The sequence below is a fragment of the Thunnus albacares genome, chromosome 2, assembly GCF_914725855.1.
Source record: "Thunnus albacares chromosome 2, fThuAlb1.1, whole genome shotgun sequence".
NCBI classification, from domain to species: domain Eukaryota; kingdom Metazoa; phylum Chordata; class Actinopteri; order Scombriformes; family Scombridae; genus Thunnus; species Thunnus albacares.
In genome coordinates this window covers 2,562,474-2,586,327 of record NC_058107.1, presented here as the reverse complement: position 1 = coordinate 2,586,327, position 23,854 = coordinate 2,562,474, and the positions used below count along the sequence as shown (strand labels likewise).

Here is a 23,854-nt window from a genome sequence, read left to right as displayed (position 1 = left end):
CCATCACCCCATTAGTTCATGCACTTGTGACCCAACTGAGTGGGCTAATGGCATTACTGCAAACGTCTCCAGTGTTTGCCTTCCACTCAAGCAAACAAGATCAAATGCTGTTATCAGAGCACCCTCAGATAGAGGCCACTTGACCACCGTCAACTCAAGAAGTGAGATCCAACCTTCTGAGGGCTCTAATGCCGCCCTGTTAGGGCTTGATGGAGACAATTCAGGGATGATATGGGAGGGCAGCTCACACACTAAACATCAATGCTGGTGTGTTAAACTTCTGTGTAGCTCTTCTGGGCTTGCAGCCGCAGCCATGGGTCTTGTAGCGACTTGCTTTGGGGCTTGACGCCGGGGCTTCACAGGTGAGCAGAAACAAGAGATGCACTTGTGGTGTGTTTTTTAAGTGTTTAAGTGCTGTCATTGAAAGTGTCCTGTTACACTGCTCTTCTCCCTCCATGACCACCTGACCCCACTCCCTTCTTCTCCAAAGGACACCAATTCCCATTACTCCAGGAACAACTGTCTGCTTTGCTTTTCAATATTCCAGCAATAAAAGACATTTCATAGAGAAGATTTATTTTATGACTTTAACTTTAAATGATCAGAATTGAAGTTGGCTATCGTGTTTTAATTTGTTTCTCTGAATTCAGCTTTCTACATAGACAGTACACAGTACAGAATAATAATAGACATTTGCATGATCCCTGCATCACAACCACCAGCAAGTGATGGCAGTTTTCCCTCCTCTTAGTTGAAGTAACACCAGACCTTATTTGTTTCTGTCAGTATGTCATTTGAACATGTGACTGATGGCTTTCTGAGTGGCTATATGCATTTGTCCCCAGCACCAGAGTGAGAAGCAAGAGCGAGAGGCCGGTATGGGCGAGATGCGAGGACAGATTGACAGGGGTCGATGGCAGTCCTCCTGGAGGTCACAGCCAGGGCAGCACTGTGTTCATCCACAACACCTGCGAAACAACTGTCTGACCTTTTTACATTTGTAAACAAAACATGCCAAAAATGACACAGTATCTGTTTGTATTCCTCGTAGTTTTTGATCAGAAATTGCTTGCATGGCGTTAGACTTGTAGTCTTATTGAAAGTTATTTTGAGGGGTAGAACAAGATGTGGAGGATAAAATGATTGCCACTGTGATAACTTTCCAGAGTAGGGAAATCTATCCGTGTTGTATTATAAACAGCTGTGCTGTGTTTTGGAATCTGGTAATCAGATCAAATGATCGCTTCCCATTTCCACTGACAAAATTGGGTGTTTTTAGCAAGACGTCGCCACATTTGCAGCCATTTTTTTGAGGATAAAACAGGGTATTTTAACCCAAACCATGATCTTTTCCTAACCCTAACCAAGTGGTTTTGTGCCTAAACCTAACCAGACCTTAACCATAGCGCTGGCACAACATAAAACAGAATTACTGAACTGACAATGACCATTTCATGCGATTTTAAATGACATGAGAAAAGCAATTAAAACGTACAATGCCAACATTTTATTCTGGCGATTGGATTGGTTTTTCTGGTGAGGACAGTTTGAACAGTGTTTTATGGAAGGAATCATTATGGATTCAAAAAGCCTAATTCCTTTACGCTGAATTATGTTGCTCAGGGTTGATTTTAAAACCTTCACTTTGTTAAGGATGGTATGTGAACTGGTGTTTGTTTTGTAGAGTAAGCATGAGATACTGGACAAAGGCCAGAAGAGGATGAAAATCTTATCCATGGTGGACAAACTGTATTAGGGCAAATATTCTGTGTCATCTCTGTAGCTATTCTTCCTGCGCTCAACATAAAAAATTCTGTCACAGTGACAAAACAAATCTCACAATTGACAAATGACAATATCACACACAACAAGAAAAACTATAAAAATATACTTATGTCTCAAATTGAATATGTTCATTTATTGATGCTAAAAGACTAGTTAGTTAGTTAGATAGCACCTTTAATTTAGCTCCCCACTCTCCCCCCTCTCTGACGTTGCAGTTAGTATTTTCACTGTCTTTCATCACTCTTAACATGTGTGGCTCCAGTTAACAATAGAGGTCCAGTAACTCTCTGCTCCCTCCACAGCAACTGAATCATAGAAGCAGGCCTGAAATACCAGGCGTGCTGTTGTGTCACCGGCTGGTTTGGGTGTCGCTGTCGCCAGCCACCAAGTTGTAGGGCACCACTTGTCTTGCCGTTGGTCTGGGGGCCGGTGTGTGTGGTAGAGGCGGGGGTGGGCCAGTGGAGGGTGACAGAAAATAGAAAATGGAAAATTCCTGTGTGAAGTGCAGTCGTTGTTGATCAGGTGTGAACTGCAGAGCAGAGATCAGAGCAGGAAGGGGCGGAGGGAGCAGACAGCTGCTGCAGCCCCACATCAAGCCCCTCCAATACAGCACACCAGCTGGGACTGGGGCCCAGCGCTCGCTACCGGGGGCCCCGGCTCTCACTGAGGCAGCCATCCTGGTGGGGAGGGAGGGAGAGAGGGCTGTTGGGGGGGTGGGGGGGGGGATGTAAGACAGGGGAATCACAGAAATTCACCTCCACTTACACACATTTTAAACATTTCAATACTGTATTTCAATCAAAATACAGTACATAATGTAGTTAAAGTAGCCCAAATGTATGAATAAATGTGGACAAATGCACATTTCTATGTAGGCAAACACTAAGATACATGAACGGAACAGGGAGGAATATTCATAAAGACCATCACAAGAATCATAGAACATGTGAGATATCTTTGCTTCAAAACCAATGATGGGGTCAACACAATACTAATTTAAAAGAAGGCTGCCTTCCTCAGAAAAGATGACTGACAGTGTGTAAATCTGCACCCAGCGGTGGAATATTTGGAACTTCACCTCATGCCGGGCTGACTGGAATAAATCAGCAAGCTCACAAGCAGGGAGAAAAAAAACAAGAGGAATACATTTTCTTTTTGATCAGATGCTTACATAACAACTATTTTAAAAGTTGGCTGCAGGTTGCTGCTTTTATTTCTCACTTATAAATATTTTTTTTAAGCATTTGCTTTTGAAAGCAGCTCCAAATCTCTACATTTTCTTTTATCTGCACATTCATAATGTTGTTTGGTGCCCTTTTATGTTTCACTCTAAATAAGATTATCATAATCATTGTATTGTTGACTACTACTACGGGGAAAAGAAAGCTTTCCATAGACACTTTTTTGTTTTGAAAGGATTCCTCTGAAGAATTCCTCGGAGGTCTGAGACGTGTTTTGACTGCAAGGCCCAGTGACATCAGCGATATATGTCTGTAGTCTTGCCGTCAACTGATGATAGAATAAATCTTGAAAATGGCTATCAACGAGTCCTTGAAATCCCAAACCAGTCAAATATAATGGCCTGATGTGTCCTCTGGGAGCAGGAGGTCACATGTTTTTCCATCCATAACTAATTTCTAATAAATGGCCATTTTTCCAATGCCAGTGTCCAGAGGTCAAATTGTTTGCATGCTTTTTTCTCTTGCCACAGATTCTCAAGGGTGCTTCTTGGCTTCTGTGAGGACGTTGTTGGTTGCAACTAATATGTCATAATTAGCATAGTGAAAATTACTTTGTTGTTATATCTCACCTTCATACTGTCACATTGATTTAAAGCCTGCATGTGCTTTGCAGGAAATAATAAACATTACGTTAATGCCATTATGATTTTGGTCATCAATGTGATGACAGGAGAAGCATCACAAAGTAGCAAAGGACTTAAAGAATATTGCTCCTCAGTTATAACCTCATTTAATTTATTCAAAGCAAACTTTGAATTCATAAGCAAAGAAAAGGGTGTAAGTGCATACTAGAAATAGAGTGTTAAGGAATTTTAAGGATTGCACAGGCATTTTGGGAAATACTGTTCTGTTTCTTACCAGGAACTAGATATGAAGATTGATATGATGTGTATATTGTTAGCCTAGCCTAGCTTAGCACAAAGGCAAGAATAAGCTAGCCTCCAACAAAAGAGAGAAAAAAAATGTGTCGTGGCAGAAAAACTGGCTAAGAAAAACAATCATTTATATTTGTTACACTTACTTGATACCAAAAGGAACATATGAAAGTTAAATGATAGATCAGTCATTATTTTTATTATAAAAAGCTTTTATGTGGTTTTTGCTATATTTCCTTTGTCTCTGGGCCAGATTTTGGACATTCAGTCCTGCTTAATTTTTTATTTAATATTGATCCAATATTAACTTCAAATACAAATTACTTAATTTCATTAATTCCCATTATAATGAAATGTATTATGTGTTGCAAGGTATATTAGTATTTTATGTCTTCTTTCATAAAAAGAACACCTGTCCCTTGGGGTCACTGCCATTTCCACCACACTGTACAAAATGTAAATACAGGGAGTTTTTTTTAGGGTTTGTATACATGGTGACCACAGTAACAGTCATGTAACAGGAGCACATGGCTGGAGGAAAGAGTTCGATCCATGGAGGGAACTGAAATAAAAATAAATCAAGATAAATTTTAAATAGAAAATGTTTATTGACTTTCATTTCCAAACAGCTCATATTTTCTTTGAATGTACAAATAAGAAAAACAACATTTTATATTGTGTGTTTTGTGTATATTTAATGCTAACTCTAAAACGGGCATTAGTAAGTTAACATATGAGATTTATTTAAAAATTGTGACAAAATGTAATTTCCATAATAGTCATAATAGTCAACAAGCCATCACTTTGTTTATTGTGATGGAAAAGACATTTTGAAGTGGAAATGACAATGCCAGTGTTACAAATGCATTTCAGTTGGCTTATCTCACTGAAAATATTGTATATTAAATTAAACATACTTTATCAGCTAATTCATATTATACAGTAGCAAGGTTAAAAATGTCCAATAATGTTGGTCAACTAGAAGAGTAGAATAGATACTTAAATGTGACACCTCCTCTTGTGTCTGTTTGAACTATGAGCTCATCAATGCACCATGACTCATCAGCTATCTGGGCTCATCTCAACACAGAGAATTGAACCCAAGCAACCACAATGCATGTAATCAGTGATGGGCCAACCACACAGTACAGGTCCAAGAAAAACCCCCTTTCAGACGGGATTTCAGAGGATCTCATGGAATTTTCTGGAGGCAGGACATGGAAAAGGCCCAGCTGACGGAATTGGTGGCATTGATCATCCAAATGGAAAGGTGCTGTATGAGCAACTCTCAAAACACCTGTCTACAGTGGTGATGTATGTCACTGAGGAGAAGACTGAGGAAATGGACGTTCTCCTTACTGATGGCCTGCAGACTCTCTGAGGCACGATGCATATACATCAGGTAAATGCTGTTCACCACACCCACGTTAGCTTTGTTATGCAAAGGTGGTTTGATGAGTGAAAAACAGTGTTTTCATCTCTAGAGTGTATAATTTGAATACGTTATGCTCCTCTGGATTGTCTCTGTAAGACCAGGGGAGATTTCTTGGTGAATCCTAAGCTGCTAACCTGATCTTTGCAGATGTTTTGGTCTCCACACAGTAGACATGGAAAGAACAGGTGACAATGACACTCCTTGAAAAACTGCGTCCTCAGGTACACCTACCAACAGCTCCAGCTACCAACAGTCCATTGCAGAACTTCATGAAGGTCTGATTGGGAAATGGTGTGTGGTTAGATATGACTGGGATCCTTACCCAGACATCATACAGGTTGTTGACTCTGACAGCTGTGCTTTGGTTAAAACCATGAGTCATGTTGGATGATATGGTCTGATATCAGCTAGAAGATGTTATTAGACTGGTCCCAGAGCTTCAACCAGTTACAAAGAGGCACTGGATGTTGGATTCTGTAGTTTGGGTTGAAATATGCTCTAATCTTGACCATGAAGGATAAAGGCACACTTGGTCCATATGCAAGTTTGACAGATACATACTGTGAGAGTTAATTGGCTATGCTTAGATATACTAATATTAAAATGCAGGTAGTATCGCCACCAAGTTACCAAGCCACCAAATCCCTATTTGTAACATTTCAAAGTTAAACTGTAAAATTAGGTTGTTACATTTAAAAATTTAATTTAGCTTAGTTCAATATTCAGTAATTTAAAAAGCAAATTTCAAATTCATTTTACCATTAATTTGAACTCACTTTAATTTCAAACCTTAGAGGGCAGGAGTCTTTGTTTCATTTTGAACTTAAAAATTTCAAACTTTGCAAAAAAGTAGTTTCAATTTGATTTCATTTTGATGTTCAATTCACTAGTTTCAAATCTCATAAATGTTTCAATCTGCATTAATGGTTTAAGTTTAGTTAAAAAAGTTCTACTTCAAAATTGATGTTACCTGTGTCAGGGATAATAAAAGTGAACAATGCTGATGTCTCATGTTATTTCCAACATATACAGTCCTTTCTGCCACACAATGTCATTTCTATCTAGTTTTGTGAAACGTGGACTTGGGCAAGAACACTTTCACCTTTTGCCTCTTACAGCTTTCCAAAAACTTTAGGCTAATTAAACAGATATCCAATCAATCTACAGTTGATCTTCTATGCTATGTAGTTCACCACAACAGCTACAGGGATTTCTGGGGGACTACTTTCTCAGTTTGCAGTTGAATAATGTCTTCTGTGGCTCTGGAGGCACAGAGGCAGGGAGAATCTATCTAAAGACACTATTGCATTATGGGAAGTGTAGGATCCAGGGCTCTGGCTGTGTGCCTCATACTAAAGGTTAAAAGTCAGGATATCTCAGGCTCTGATGCTTCAATTTTGATCATTGTTTTTTAATCTGTCTCCTACAAGCCCCCAAACTTTATACAAGTGCCACAATAAATCACTGGAGTGACACTTTAAAATGAAGTTTTTTGAAAAGCGGCCTCTGTTCAGCTTTATTCTAGTTGGGTCTCCATGGGCATTGGCATAATACTAATGTGGTAAATAGTATGTTAATACCAACAGTCATAACAGACAAAAATATGAGAACAACACACCAGTTGACAAGGCATAGCTTTAGACACTGACTTTATGTGTGTAGTGTATACTTAGGAAGCATTCAGACTCCATAATTTTCTCTGCCTGTCTACACAGAAGTGGGGATGTGTTAAATTGTGTAAACTGACATCTGCTGCTTGTGATTATCTTGCACCTACACTTTAGGATATATCTAACTTACAGTATTCTTTTCTATAAAATAATATACAGTGACAAAGAATGACAGCGCTGAAAGAACACAAGAGAGCATTACATAGCACTGAGATCAGCTGGTCATGTTATTGTTACAGTAGTCATGGTGACTGCTCAGAATATGCTGGTATTTGTGTTTTATTGTGTGTTTATGATAACATATGGTAAGTTAATAAGTTAACTGAAACTGTAAGTTAACTGTGAATGTTAGTCATTTAAAATACATAGTGCAGAGTGGAGACTCATTAGATTAGTTACACTATTACACACAGTCCAGTTTCCCATTGGTTAAGACTTATTATTGTGTAACAAGCTATTCATTTAAAACTATTTTATCAATAAAATACGTTTTTATTACATTGTTTGGTGAAAAGATGTACTGTACGTAATTTATGTTGATAAATCAGATTCCATCTGGTTTAGTGATTGTTTGTAAAGAATGCAAATAATGGTAATAACTTGATTACCTGCATCATTGAACTTATCAGTTCAATGATGCAGGCTCTTGATCCAAGCTCTTGAAATTGCTGCTGCAGCAATACAAAGTAAGCTAATTGAGCTAGCCGTAAGCTAGTTTACTATGCACCGAAGATCATTTTTAAAATCTGATATCTGTGGTAGATGTGGTTGTGTCAGGCCATATGACCTCTTCAAATATGTGCACATGTGTTCTAAACTTTGAGAAATGTATCGCAGGCTGTGTGAAACAATCAGGACTGCAACGTTTTACTTGCGTTTACTATAACAAACAATAGCAACTCAATGTTAAGAGACAGGGCAGGAAAAGGAACAAATGGAAAAATTGCTGCTTTACATGTCTGTTGAGTATTCATGAATATATATGATTATAGAAATAGTTTATTGTTGTGGTGCATATACCAGTGCAATCAATGAAATGCTAACAATGAATTTCTCAGGAGCTTCAGTTTCGACTTCAAAGCGGTAGCATGTGTGTCACCACCATTTACAACAGTGTCTTCAGAAAGTGATCTGGCTTTGGCGTGACCTTGCATCTAACCCTGTTAGATATGCGCCTTGAGCATGTTCATTGCTCAGTGACATTTTGCTCCTTAAAAATAACACAGATGCTGGGCCTTGTCTGACTCTGAAGCCGTAGCGTAGCTGGACAGCGTCCGGCTATTTTCATTACCACCACCCCTAGCAACCCCAACCCCCCATTCCCCCAATTCTCTCTGTGCCGCAGTTGTGTGAGTCACTTTATTAGTTTTGAAGTCTGACATGTTCCCAGCTTCTTGGCCTGTAGATGAAGCAGTCAGAGCCTGTCTACAACTGGCGAGTGTTAACCACAGATCAGCAACTCGGGTTTCACCTGTTGGACATCCCAGCACTCAGGGACTCAGGGGGATTTACACAGTCTGGTCACCCTGACAATGTTGTCTGTTACCCCTACATATCCTCTTTAGTTATTCACACACACCAGTCTGACCTGCGATTCTACATTTTCAGACATCGTTACACATTCTCACACTTCTGCAGATTTATGATTTTGCAGATTGCTTGCATCTTTCATCATACAATACAACTTCATCCCATGATTATCACATTAGGATTGCTGGTATGTGTGCATGCGTGTTTGTGTGTGTGTGTGCTCCAAGGCTTTGCAGGGCAGCACTCATTATGGATAAAGGGGGTGGGGAAACTAGTTCAAATTTATTGCCTGCGTCAGCTGTGTCAAATTTGGCAAGCTCAAATGGTCAGCTTGCAAATGGCAGGGCGATACCTAAGGGTCAGCAGCCTTTGTAATAAGCACACAGTTGTACATTTTCACCACTCAGTGTATAACGCAAGTGTTCATTGACATCAAAAAGTGCCCAAAGTGCATTCACAGATGACTGTTATGTTCACATTTTCAGCGTAACATTCCCAGGGCGTGGAATCAGTCAAGTGAGAGCAGTGAAGACTGACCTGATTGTGGGTTCGGGTGGCGTGAAGGACAAGAAGAACCCCGCTGCTGCTGCTGATGAGGAGCAGGCTGCTCGTCCAAGTGAATCCTCCGGTCTTTTTTTTTTTTTTTCTTTCTATTTTACTTTTCTCTTCTTTTGATCATTCATAAAGGGGACCACCCACTTTCTGAACCCTTGCCTCTATTTTTGCAGGGTCAGAAAAGAGTGGCCAGTTGCTCTTTATGGCAGAGATTTTTACGATGTGGTCAGAGCTGTTTGGAGACCACCAGTTCCCCTTTCACTTGTCACTGAAGCTACAGTAGCCCCGAGGAGGGCCTGAGCTGTATGGGAAATGGACTTCACCGTTTTGAAGTCTTGGACAAATTGGCACCTGCTCAAAAGTCTGCAAAGCAGGGAGAAACGATTTTATTTTCCCCTGTAATAATAAGACACAATTTCTGTTATTCTGTGTGCTGTGTCATTTCATTTCATGAACTGACGTATGTATTGTTAACATTAGTTTGAAGTTATGGATAATTAACATCACAAGCCATGATACAGTGATAAATAATGTCAGTTCGTTTGTGATATTTAAATTAAACAAAATTTTGTAGAAAATCTATTATATGTAACCATAATATCAGCTTGAATGTTAAAGGGCCTGAAGATTGAGTACAAATGCAGGGGCCAGGGTATTTACTATTTCCACTTTATTGTGTTTTAAGGGGGCATATCAGCCAAAAAGCCTACTTTGGGCCTTTGGGTGCACTTTCCCACATTGCCCTCTTGGTAACTCAGCCTTTCATTTGTCCAAATCTTGTCATACAACATCTCAACATGAGCAATCATTTTATAGCCAGGGCGTTTTGTTTCTCACCTGCTCTGCTATGGCTGGAGTTATCTGCTTTTCTGTTATCATCCAGGTCTTCCTATCACAGCCTGCACAGTCTGCTGCAGAGACATATCAATAAGATGACGTTACATGGCCACAGATCTCATAGTCACTTTGTAAACTGAAGCGTTAGATGATTCTGTGTTGTGGCCTAAGCTGTCTCGGAGACATTTTACCGCAAGTCATGATCGGTTTCCTGAACTCAAGTACACTGTGATGCTGAACAGCGGGTACACTGGAAGATGAGTTAATATCATGGGATAGTCGACACATCCTCGTAATGAAACGACCACAGAAGTTGATTATACCTGCTCTCCAGAACGACCCATAGAAGCATAATACGTTGCTTTCCAAAAGTGTTACAAATCACTGTTAAAAAATAATATTATGTTTTATGATATGACAACACTGTGGTTAAGGTCTGGTTAGGTTTAGGGGAAAAAACCCACTTGGTTAAGGTTAGGGAAAGATCATGGCTTGGGTTAAAATGATCACTTTAAACATGGTTAGTACTTCCTTCCAAGTTAGGCAACCTTCGTCGTCATGGAAACATTAAACCCACCTCCTCCTAAGAAAGAAGTCATCTTATATTGACATCATCTGAACTGGGACATAATTACTACAGCTGCTAGATGTCTTCTGTCACTCAAACGTAACTGTAGCTCGTTTCTCGCCAGTCTGAATTTTAGACCTATACTGTTGTTTTTCTTATGAGGATTGGCTGGGGATAGTATATTGATGTGGTAAACGAAAAAATCATGTATGTTTTGTAATCTTCTTCACTGTATAAGGGCTGAGATTTATTTCTGGGTTGTCCTCACATTTTAGAATGTGTTTGTCTAAAATGTGTCCGCCTCAGTGGTGAAAGAAACAACTTTCATAGGTGTGGCCAAGCTGAGACTTCCAGGTCTCTTTGAAGCCAGTTCAGAGTTCAATAAAATTAACAGATTTTAGCTGCTTGGCAGCATGAATGTGGTCAGAAAATTTCACAGCAAATCACATCATGTTCAATACTGATATTTGTGTTTAAGTTGTGGGCCTGGTGTAATGGTGGTACCAGAAAAAAAAGGGGGATCAGGTCATCCCAAGAAGCATGAGGATTCATCTTCTCTGGATCATGAATATCTGCTGCTATAATTTTATGGAAATCTGAATGTTGTTATCACGATACTTGTGGTCAGTTGGTCAGAAATACATTTGACCTAATGTTGGCAGTTAAAGAGATATTACAAAAATGATGAGAGTCCTTGTCTGGGGACCGTTAATGTGTATACTGAATATCATGGCCAGTAGTTTGGGATGACTTGACTTGGATGAAAGTGCTGGATGTCCAGACAGACCGCCCTCCAGAAATCAACACATCTGGGAGTGAGTTGCTGCCCCAAATGGAGGAGTTATCTCTGGATCTCTTCCACGAGTGAGGATATGATGGAGCCTGGGAGTGAAAGGCAGATTGATTTGGGGTGTGCATTAATGTGGACATGATACCAGAATATCATGGTGAAGAGGATTTAGAGCTCTGGATAGTGACTATATGAGTGAGATCACAGATACAAGTGGCTGAAATGAGTTCTCTTCCATATGGAGATATTCCAGGCACGCCCGACTAGGAGGAGACTGTGGGGACTATGGGGATTATATATTTCATCTGGCCTGGCGAGGAACTTCTCGGGATTCTCCATAAGGAGCTGGAGGCCAGTGGAAAATGGATTGAAAGACGGATGGATGCAAAAGAGTTACAAAGGCGATTTAGAGTTTCTAATTCACCTGACCCTTTGGAGTGTTAGCTAAAAGCAGCCGCATTTTAACACTGGAAACAAGGAGAATTTTGCATGTTAGCATTTTGTATCTTTCATGTAATTACATATCAACAATCATGCAGTTGTTAAGTTATGAAAGGACTAGAGGAAAATATTCACACACAAAAAAATAAAGGATTTTGTTGGATGGCAGGATTTTGCTCTGCTACCTATGGGTGTCTGCTCATGTGTGTACTTAAAGTCAGGGGTAGGAGAGCTAGACGAGTGACATCTCATGAGGCCCTATCTCCTCTTTTTCTTCTTTCTATATCCCATTACCTAAACATCTTGCTGACAACACAGCATAGCCAGAGATCTGTGAATTCCACAGTGATGACAGCAGCTACTGCAAAAGTACTCTACACCCACAACCGGCCCTTCCACCACATAAAAATTATCCTAGTTAGCTCCTGCAACCAGAGGCAGAGGAGGTAATCTTGCATGTTTCTACATTTAACAGAATGTAACGTATTACCAGTGAGCCGCAGCTCGTCACTGGAGGAAACGCATTTAATATTGGTTAAACGACACCAATCAGATCATATTCACTTTGCATCAACTTATGTCAGGAGCTCGCCAACAGGTCCTCCAAAATAAACAACAATAGTATGTTGTTTGTTGATGCTCACCAGAACGACAGATAGAACAACAAGACTATCGACTGGACGTTTGGTTTTAGTGCTTTCAAACAAATCACTGTCGAAAAACAAAATGCATTTTATGACCTGACCATTCTATAGGTTTGGTTAGATTTAGACACAAAGGCTGCTTTAGGTTAGGGAAACATCATGGTTTTGGTTAAAAATTACTATTTAACATTAGTGGACCTTCACGGTTACCACAGTAACCTTGTGGTTAAGGTCAGAGAATGACCGCGTCATGGATTGTCAGTAGGAAACACTGAGCGAACAGCTCAAATGGTCTCCCATGTTAAAGTCTCGTGTTTTGTCATTCACTCCTGCCTCAGTGGACAATGTGGCTCTCTAATACAGTAATGTCCTGCCTTTACTTGAAGCGGACAAGAGACATTGGGCCTCATTCACAAACAGTGTTCACGCACAAATCTGTGCTTAAACTGTTTGTACAAATGTTTTAAGCACAAATCCGAGATTCATCGATATGTTCTTACCTGAATTTGTTCTTACTCTGCTTTAGATCATATGTACACACAAATCATAAACGCCCCACGGTCTTAAAAAATGATATAGTCAATATTCAATGTAAACAGTATATTAGAACCACAATTATTCTAAAAATAATTTAGCCTAAATATGCAACTTTTAAAAGTTTGAAATTGCTAATACAAATTTTATTTACTAATTATAAAATTAATAGCTAAGATGTTGTAATCCATAAATCATCGTCATAAATATAATGAAATTATCAATAAATTAAAATTGTCCTGTTCACACTTTTAGATGACAATAGCTGATATATCAGAGTTCCTTTCATATTGGAATGTGACAGCATCAGATGTGGTTGTGATATATGCAGCTGGTTCAGGGAGGGACGCTCTGCTTTCACTACATCACAGCCAGCAGTAGAGATTTATTTAGATCAATAACACGGATCTACACATTTACCAACTTTTTATATTGTTACAGACGTACTGCGTAGTGGTGCAACAGGTTTGCAGACTGTATACAGGATTCACAATCAGTTGTGACAACAGTTGTGCCAATGTTTACCAGCCAAATCTGCCTTTTCTGGCTTCTACTTCTGATCCAAAAAGTTTTTCTACATTTTTACCATCACGGCCCTCTTTACAGCTGAGTGACAGCTCTCTCCACTGCTGCAGCGCTCCAACAGAGCTTCCCTTATGTAGAGAAATGAGGGTGTGGTAGTACGCTAATTACTGATGCACCTGTCAATTTAGAATGATTCTGATACACTAACATACGCACAGTGGTAAGAACAAAATTGGTATCGATCCAGTAATTTTGCATGCGCAAAGAACATTTCTATGCACATAGTAGTGAATGATTCCCACGGACTTTGTCATTTGAATATAAACATACGTGGCTGTCGACTTGTCCTAATGACTAATGCTGTTGTTTTGCTTGGGAGTCACAGTCTCAAGCTTTATCGGTCAATGGCAAAGCCTACTTATGATTATATAATACACATATTCAATGTCAGTTTGTTTTGGACATTTGTAACAAAGACTTTTGCCATGAGAAATACTGGCTGGGAGCTAAATCAGCTGAGCATGCTTGGTCTGCTATGCCCAGTGGGCCCAAAGGAGACCGTGGCCTTGCCTGGAGTTGCACTGGAAAGGACAAGACGCGGAAGCAGGGCAAGCATGGAGGAGTGCGAGCTAGGCTTACTGTTAACCCATACAAATGTTCTCTGGACAGCAAAATGGATTATTTCACTCACCCATCAGTGCTGGTCACTCATCGACATAGAAGAGCTGTCTATATCCAACACGTACTTTCTTTATCCTTTCTGTTGTTGTTGCACTGCTGTGGGCTGGGAGGAACAGCATTTCGGTTATTTTGTGTATGCAAATACACAAGAAAATCACAATAAATGAATCTTGAATCTTGAATCTTGAATCTTGAATATGCATGCAACACTGGAAGTCAGCTGGAAGGTAGTAAACATTCCGTTAACATAACACCAAATCACTGCTTACCAGCTGAATAAGCATGAACAAGGTTGCTGAAATCAAGAATAAACTGACATTAAAATCCTTTGTTTCTAGAAGGAAGATTAAATTAGCTTTCCAACATGTATGAGCTGCAACGAAACCCAGTGACAGATGCGATAGAGTAGGCTGAGTAGATGATATTAAGAAGTCAAGTATTTCTAGAGCTAAATCAACAAAACTAACAGTCTACAGTTGCGTTCATTTGAGCTAAATGCTAATGTCATCATGCTAACATGCCCACAATAACAATGCTAACATGCTAGTATCAAGCAGGTATGATGTTTTTTTTAACCCATTCCACAGCAGACATTTTTGACACACCAAAGCAGGAAATAAATGTGAACTTTTTAGTTCTTGTTATTTTTATGGTCATAGAAAATTAAATCCATTGACCATTGTTCAAAAGTATTTGATTGAACAAACTGTAGCTACTAATAACAAATTTGTGATGATTTGTGATGGTGAAATGTATTAAACTCTGTTGACAAACCGTTGATTGTAGTATGATTGATTAAAATGTTATTTTAAAATCAAAATTGTCCTTTTTAATGGGGACAGTAAACATACTGTAGAAGGTGCTGTACATCGCTGTCCCACTTACATCTGTTATTATATTAGTGCCCCAGAGCTTTTGCAAAAAAGTGTCCCATTTTGGCTGAACCCATCCAGTGTAAGTGGGGCACATGTTATGTTTGTTTTGCCCAACCAGTGATCCCAAATCTACTTCAATATATTGTTTCCCAATATATTGAGACTTTTTACTGTAAAGAATTAGTATAATTGTACATGCAGGTTTCGACGGGATCAGATATGACATTCGTTGGGCAGCAGATAGGTTTTCCAGATGAAAGGCAGTCTCATGCTGAGATGAGGTGGTTGTGGGCCTGCGACATGCTCATCTCCCTTATAAGCACACACACATTCACACACACACTCACACTTGCTAGACCATGCATCATGCTGTTAATCATTTCTCGGCACAGATCACTCTTATTGTCTGTTTAGGTTTCTGACTAAAACAATATTGATTGTTGTGATACAAGAGGAGAACTGATTGATTGATGGCCCGGTGGTGCCTTACAGTAAGAAGTGACATCAACAAGTAGAATCAGTTGCTGCTGGCTCCTGTCAGCCAGTCACAAGCAGATTGACATGTCAGAGATGCCTAACTGCTGCATTTTACCACTTTATTGCCCTAAGCAGGGGTGATGGTGGCGGCGGGGTCAAGAGAACATGAGAAGGGTAAGATGTGAAGGCACTTGAAGCTTCATGTTACACTGTTGTGCATAGGCACAAACTATAAGCATCTACTGAAATATAGACAGATTTTTATATGAATATCAACAGTTTCTCTTCTCTTCTCTTCTCTTCTCTTCTCTTCTCTTCTCTTCTCTTCTCTTCTCTTCTCTTCTCTTCTCTTCTCTCTCAAACCTGAACATTAATTGATAACAAAAGAAGAGGAAAGACAGCATCCTGCTCATCTTGGGATGTTTATTCTGTTATTATGTCAAGATGAAACAGGCCTTTTGTCTACATGATTTGTTTTGGGCTCCTTTAACATGAGCTGGAAGTGTGACCAGTTAACATAAGATAAAAGGGAAGTGTGGTGTGGGGGAGTGGGGGTGGGGGGGTCAATGGTCTCTTTAACACTTCATTGCCACACCCTTAAGGTGCCATTAGACTACTCACTTTTAAATACAATGCTACAGTAATGATCTACATTAGGCAGACAGAGGGACTGTCTGATATCAGAGCAGTTTCGTTTTCCTCAGCAATTTAACTTCAGGATTTGTCTTTTTTCTTGTGTTTCTCATGTATCTTAAAGAATGTGAATGATTTTTTTTTTCCTGCACATCTGCGTCTGCCTATTAAATCATCGTTAGGGGTCCTGTTGCTGTGCCCACCCACAGCAGAAAGATTTCAGGGAGGGACTTTGCCTTTCAGCATATAACCAGTGAGCAGCCTGATCCCGGTGAGACAGAGGGCTTTTCAAAACCTGGAATTAACCCAAGCAGACCTGCACTGCCGCCGGGATCTCTCACATTTAACCCCGCTGATGTGATGAGAAATCAAACTATAATGGATGTAGGTGGATGTGCCTTTGATGACGGATCTTTTGAAGAGGGCTGCGACACTCAGTCAGCTGGATCAGGTTTTTGATAAATGTGAGGGGGAAATCACTCCGAGGTGTTTATATAGAGACTCTGCTGTTGTGGATGGACAGGTCAGGAGTGCATATGCAACAGTGTGGGAGCTCCGCTGGATTTATTTATCGCATCCTTCTGGATTTATCTGCCTCAAGAATCCGTTTCTTGGTCGGATGAAATAAAAAGGAGAATGTATGGAATAAACCAGCGCTGCATTTACATGTAAGAGCACTGATACGGCTGTAGACGAGTTTGCAAGACTGTGGTTAGGCCTGTATGATTGACAGAAATGACTTTGAATTCTTGATAATAACCGCTTTTCATTTATTGTCACATCTACAGATCGTTTCATTTTTTCGTGCTGTGGTGCCATGCTCAGGTAAGAACTAAACCTATCGTCATTGTTTCAGTTTTCCTGTATAGAAAGTGACACGTTTGAATAAGTTCTAAAAACTCACTTTAATATTTCAGACATACCACAAGTCTCTAAGGGGATAACTGGATATTAAAAAAAAAAAAAAGTTTATAGGACAAATTCGATTTGTACAACCTGTTTTTGGTGGTTATAAATTGGCTACACATTTCTTTATCCCAGATTAGAAAGAAAAAAATTATGTATTTTATTTTTCCCTTTGCATAAAAAAGGGGGAGAATCACCCGTCTCCTAATTTTAACCAGTATGTGAGGACGCAGGGCGCAGTGACGGACCAGCTCAGCCGCAGACAGGTCAGGGTTTACCAGCTCTACAGCCGCACCAGCGGGAAACACGTCCAGATTCAGGGCAAAAGGGTCACCGCCACAGCTGAGGATGGAAATATGTACGGTAAGAGATGACCGAGGCCTGTTGTTAACCTTGTAGGTCATTTCACTTTGGTTGAAGCTTTTTTTTTTCTATAGGGTTGTATTTCCCACCGTGAAGCTCCACGGGGATCCTTCAGCAATTTGTTATTATGTAGGAATCGCTTTATTCCATCATTGCAGGACTTTAATCAGTGTCCTCGTGCATCATTTAAAACCAAAGACAGACCAAAAGTTTAAGATTTAAAATAAATACCACTGACCTTTGGTTCTGAAAGACTCTTCTAACCATATGGATGAAAAATATTCTGTTCCTGGAAAAATGAAAAAAAAATATTTTAACCTGTAACCAAAAGTTACAAATTATATTTTTAAGCCAGGTGGCTGGAAACAAACAAACAAACAAACAAACAAACAAGCAAAAATATTTACATGTTACCAATATAACAGATAACAATATTTGAATTTTGCTTCATGTTGTACAGATTGAGTAAGGAAAAACATTTCTGACTACCATCTTTGTTTGGATTAGGAAAAAAAAAAGTACAACTTGGGGAATTTTATTTTATTCTATTGTGCAGCAGATTCTGGAAATACCCCGAGAACAGTAACGACTGAAAGCTCTGGGTTTTTCAAAGATCTCTAGATATTTATTTTTTTTGATATAATCAGATGCTTCGCTCTATGACTCATATGTAATGAGAGACACAGACTGGGGCCAGTTTGGACCCATATTTACATTATTTTATTTTAAAAGTGGTCTTTGGGGTTAGGGTAAAGGTGATTTTTGCACAAATGTTCGCTTTTGGGAAACAAAAGATAAAGTGCAAGTGGCTTTGGCACGTAAACAAGTTCTTTAGAAGAATAGGGAGAGAACTTTCTATCAAATTCAACTTTGGGTCCCTCACAGATAGTTTAGACCTCTGCTGGAGACCCTGTCCTCAGGCACAACCTGCAGTTTCACCTCCATCCAGCTCGTCCCTCCCTCTGTGAGCTGTTTTCAGGCAGTTATATGTTAATTCAGCCTCCCTGCTGTATCCATGATGCCATCGTCTGGCAAATTAGTGGCTGATTAGGCCAAGTGCTTTGTCTCTATGGCCCCAATACACAAGGCTGTTGTAATGCCTAGTGACCATAATTAACAGCAGGACAAATTCAATTGAGAATGTATATTCTGCTGCCAATAGAGCTCTTTAATGTGCAGTGATAACATTTATTTAATCAGCTGATGTTAAAGGTAACTTCAGGAGCCTAATGAGGCCAGTGTGAGTGCAATTATCACATACAGAATTATAACTTGTAGAAAAACAAAACAAGTTCTTATATCAACAGGTAACACAATGCCTCAACTGACAAAAATATAACATCTTTACACACTTCATTGTCTATATTTGAAATATATCAAATGCAGACCTTAAGTTAGTAACCCTTTCTGTGAAGTGTGTCTTTTGTCTCTTGTCTCATAAGCCTTAATGAATGAAAATCAGACTTTAAATGCTGTTTATGTCTTGTGCACTAAAGTAGAAAATGTAGTTCTTCATATTTGAGCCAGTGGAAAAATATAAGACATTTAAGGCAGGTCTGAAGAATATGTGCTATTCATTTAGGGAACTGCATGTGATGAAGATGAGTCTGTGTTTGGTCCTTACGTTACTTAACTTTCTTCTCTCTTCCTCTTGCAGCTCGTCTGTTTGTCGAGACAGATACCTTCGGCAGTCGAGTAAGGATAAGAGGTGCAGAAAGTGGACGCTACCTCTGCATGAACCGGAAGGGGAAACTTGTTGGAAAGGTATGATGCAACATTTATGTATCAAGAAGACTATTGGCAGCAGATATTAAAACCTCACACTGATTTTAGTTTGTATAGAGACGTTTTGAGTCGGTGCTGTGACAAACAAATTCAAATTTGTTGTATGGCAATATTACGAGCAGCTAAATTAGCAGCGGCTATTGTTGCAAGCAGAATTGTAACATATAATCTTTGTACATTAAGGCAAAATTTCAGGTTTTATTTTACACTCTTTGCCGATCATATAGATAAAATGTCATATCAGCTGTATGAGTGGACAAAAAGTCTCCAGTCACCGAAAACAACCTGCAGAATGGAAAAAAGTTCTAAATCCACACAATCTGTGCCTGGCTTCACCTTATCAGATCTCACATTCACTACAACATACACTGAGCTCATACAGTGAAGCTTCAGTCTAACTCTGTTATCATTGTAGTCTCATAACTTGTCAGTCATCCCAGGACATGATGTGCTGGAAAAAAGCAATCCTCAGAGGACTGAGTGATAGTTGCTCAGCCTTATTGGCCATGGCTGACAGTGATGGGGGGAAAGTACCCTCCCATCATGCACTGCCTGTCTGTTTGGTCACAAGTCAACTCTCCACTTCCTTTGTGGAAATGGAAAAGATGGATTCACATATCTGGCAGACATCATGACGGGTCATAAATCTATTTCTCATCATGTTTTAGAAGTGTTGAAACAGTGGCCATGATCATGTCTGCTGATAGATATAAAAGTAAATCCAGAAAGGACAGCTCATCAAGGACTGATCAGGCATTTAAGTTCACTTTAAAGTTCACAACTTCAAACTGGTGAAAGGTTTAGCTGTCATGATCTTTCAAGTTATTTTGTTTAGATTTACATGTTAATTACATACCAGAAAGCTAACAGGCTAATAATGATGACATAGTTATTTAACTTCTAAAATAATCCAGGCACAGGCAGGGAATGTCTACATGATATATGTGAAGCCATCGGATTGATATTTTCGTTGTTTAAAGGCAGGGCTGGTCCTAGCACATTTGGTGCCCTAGGTGAACTTCAGTCCAGCCCCCACAAACCAACCCCCCTTCCCCCAGAAAAAAAGAAAAATTACAATATATGATATCACATAGATGTGAAGGCCAGTCAGCAGGATCAGCTGAAAGTGGTTCATCTGTCTCAGCAGCAGCAGGTGCTTCTGCAGGGCAGATCATACATTTATTACACTTGTTCTTACCTCATGTCCACACAAGCTTCACACATGAACACAGGTCATAATGCGATCTTTTATAAGGAGACAATTATGGTTGTAGAAATGAGGTGGCTGTTAAACAAGATGTGTCATCATGAGAAGAAGAGGTAGCGAACTGTTGAGATGTTTCTTCAAGTTATTCTATGGATATACAGGGAAAACAGAAACAAGTTTATTGATTAGATTGTATATAGCAGCTAGCTATCCTAGCGGTCTAATGTTAGCTAGCACTTACTGATGTAGTTAAACTAGCGATAGCAGCCAATGTTAGATAGCCAGCTAACTACATTAGGAGTAAGCTAGCTACATAACAAAACTTAAGAAAATACACACCTTTATGATTGGCACACTTCTCCTCTTCTTTTTTGTTTTTCTGTCCTGCGCTCCTGATGGCTTTTTGCTTTTCATCTTGAAATGCGCACCTCTGGCTTTTCCAGTCCCCACACACTCCATTAGCTCAGCCCCGACCCTTTGTTTGAAGTGAGGAATTGTAAACAAGGCAACCCTGATATTATGTAATTATAGCCACAGGGGTATTTTTTGCCTTTATATCGCGAATGACTTCTGGAAAAAAATTGGCTGCACTGCTGAGTGGCAGAGACCTATCCACCTCTTAACAACACATCCATGATGGCGCCCTGAGTGCGGTTGCCTAGGTCGCCTGTGCCTAGCACCAGGCCTGCTTAGCCAGAAACAGGTTAACTTAGCTTAGCATGTTAATTAGTGAGCTTTAGAGATGCCGGAAGGCACATTTTGTTACCTTTGTTACCAGGCTAGCCATTTCTCACTGTTTCCAGTCTTTGTGCTAAGCTAAGCTAACCAACAGTCCCCAGGAACAGTGCCGGGATTTGAAGCTAATTTGACATGGCCAAACTGTGTAATTACAACTTCTGGGTCTGTGATGTGATGCACACCGGCCCAAAAAGCATTTTTCCCACACACAATCATGGGATCCATTTTTTTAGTATCACATCCCCCTCAAAATGACTCATTTCACTATCAGAATTTGGTACATTTGGTTTTATAACATTTAGGAAGTCTAGAAGAGCTGCATGATTTAATTATTTCATCCCATTCAAGTTAGCGGAAGGCTAAACCAGAAGTTAGCCGGCTGGGCTGGTGGAAGTCTCTGGTGTGCATGCGGCTGGCAGGCGGGGTTAAAGGAAATGCTAGTGCAATAATAATAATAATAATTATTATTATTATTATTATTATTATTGAACTATTAATTTAACCAATACAAGGAAGTTAACTGAAGGAACGCACATTTTTACAGTTGTTGAAAAAATGTGTGGCATTAAAAACATCCAGACTCACAAACTAGTTCAAAACCTAAAAAAGACCTTAAGAGTAGACTGTAACATTTGCTTAACAGCAGCTACTGTGGCTCAAGTGACAATTGTGGTTGATGCTAACTGACTCAGCAGTATCTATGTAACGTTTGCTAACATTAGCCGTTATAAGCTACTGGTCATACCAGCCCAAGTAAGACTGGAACAGCAAATTACTTGAGTGTACTGAATTGAGCAAGAGTGTATTTTATTACTAATGAATTCAACCTTTTATTCGTAAGAGGAATAATGTCTTATGTCTTCACTGAAAAGTTACATGTAAAATCTTGTGTGAATTGGCCATTGGCGTCTTAGCCTTCATATTCCTAGTATACAACTAGTTCATGATCCATGTATAAAACACCATCATGCTAGAAAAATTCCTATCAGAAATGTGATTGATGCAGCAGTTTGTCATTGAAACTCACTGATCATTGTGTTAGATATGTATGCGAATCTGAGTGCCAGCTGTAACATAGGAAACCTTTTCTGTGTCTTCACGCAGCCCAACGGCCGGAGCAGGGATTGTATCTTCACAGAGATAGTACTGGAGAACAATTACACGGCCTTCCAGAATGCCAAGTATGAGGGCTGGTATGTGGCTTTCACCAGGAAAGGGAGGCCCATCAAAGCCTCCAGGACAAGGGAGAACCAGAGAGAAGTCCATTTCATCAAGAGGCTACACACGGGCCCGCCACCCTTTCCCAACACTGACCAAAGCAAACACTTTGAGTTCATCCGATTTCCGGCCACACATCGAGCGAAACGGAACAGGAAATCACGTACCTCTTCCTAACACGCAGCAGGAAAAAATGGACTGATGACAGCCGTGATATAGGGAGAAACAGATTGTGATTTTATTTTTGTATATTTTTGATAGGTAAAAGATGGTTAAAATGCCATAAATCTAAAGTAATATTGCTGTAAAATGATCATGTGTAAATACTGAAAGAGAGTAAAGCAGATGGATTATATTTAATCTTCCTGTGTGTCTGTGTTGACTGGCGGAGAGCTGCGAGGGATGAAGTGACATCATAAATGCGGTCAGGTGGTTATCACAAAACTGCAGGATTACAAAGGCAACATTTATATTTATTCACCTTTAAACTAGATGGCTGCCTCCATATTACAGGCCAAAATACAAAAGGTTAAAAATTCACAAGATATAAGATGCTGCATGAAACCAAGATACATCGATAGAAAGATTAACATACAGATTCCTACTGAATATGTAAACATTTGAAAACTCACAAATATATAGTTTCATTTTCAGAAAGACTCAGTAATTTTCAAAAACAGCTGGTCACTGCAGTTTTTAGCAAATGTTAATCACACAGGAGGAAAAAGTACATTTGTTGGGGACTATTTTCAGTGGCGCATTAATCCACATTTAGTGCTCTAGAGAACATTTCTGGCAGCAGGATGGTGTGTGTGGGATTGAGTCAAAATAAACTACCGTGTGTGTGTTCATAGTAATGAAAGAACACGTCACTCAGTGCAACAGTGTGGCTCATTGATGTGTTTTTAATAGTTTTTGGACAACCATAGAGTTCTAAGGAAGTAGGAATGATACATTTTTGGTTTTGTCTTTAATTGGTTTTGTCAACAAGAGGAAAAAAGTAGAATTTCACCAGATTTATTTTTAACACGGGGCAGACAACATAATGTTAAAACCTCATGGAAAATCTGAGGTCTGAAATCGGACTCTTTGATGTCTGAGTTTTCAAAATCACTTGACAGAAAACCAGCAGAGCTCCAAAGAGGTCAAATCATCTGAGCTCAAATTGCGGGAATATTACTGAAAAGATGGATATTATTGAAAATGTCAAAGGTTTGAGATGTCATATTAACATATGCACACATTAACAGCTGTCATGAGATGAAACTAAGCAACAAGGATATTACATATACAACACACATATGGACATATATGATGGATAACTAGTGATCTGGATCTGAATCTTTCTCATTTACTATTTATGTTTTTTTCTCTATAGTGTCTACAGTATATAATGCACTGCTTACAACCACTTTAATGATCACTAATATGCTAATGATACCTTGTGGTCTCCATATATTTTATGACCGAAACTGAAAACAGAAAACAATATAATAAAAGCAAACATGTTAAAAGTGGGCCTTAAGGCAAAGGCAAGAATA

At 39.4% G+C, this 23,854-nt stretch overlaps 1 protein-coding gene and 1 long non-coding RNA gene across 3 annotated transcripts; one reads left to right on the top strand and one right to left on the bottom strand.

Moving 5' to 3' along the window:
* Window positions 1-9,738: 9,738 nt before the first annotated feature.
* LOC122971402 lies at window positions 9,739-14,593 on the bottom strand. The gene is made up of 3 exons (XR_006399465.1): window positions 14,381-14,593; window positions 14,122-14,214; window positions 9,739-10,002 (listed from the first exon to the last, which is right to left on the bottom strand). It is a non-coding gene; the product is annotated as an uncharacterized LOC122971402 (long non-coding RNA).
* Window positions 14,594-16,116: 1,523 nt separating this feature from the next.
* fgf17 (fibroblast growth factor 17) lies at window positions 16,117-22,711 on the top strand. Of its 2 annotated transcripts, none has more exons than XM_044336241.1 (5): window positions 16,117-16,764; window positions 16,885-16,921; window positions 17,221-17,365; window positions 19,023-19,129; window positions 22,200-22,711. In XM_044336241.1, the coding sequence occupies exons 1-5, from the start codon at window positions 16,733-16,735 to the stop codon at window positions 22,488-22,490; spliced, it is 612 nt and encodes a 203-aa protein (XP_044192176.1). In that variant the 5' UTR covers window positions 16,117-16,732; the 3' UTR covers window positions 22,491-22,711. The 2 variants fall into 2 exon arrangements, with proteins under 2 accessions (XP_044192176.1, XP_044192169.1); XM_044336234.1 differs by having other exon boundaries at window positions 17,188-17,365.
* Window positions 22,712-23,854: the final 1,143 nt, after the last annotated feature.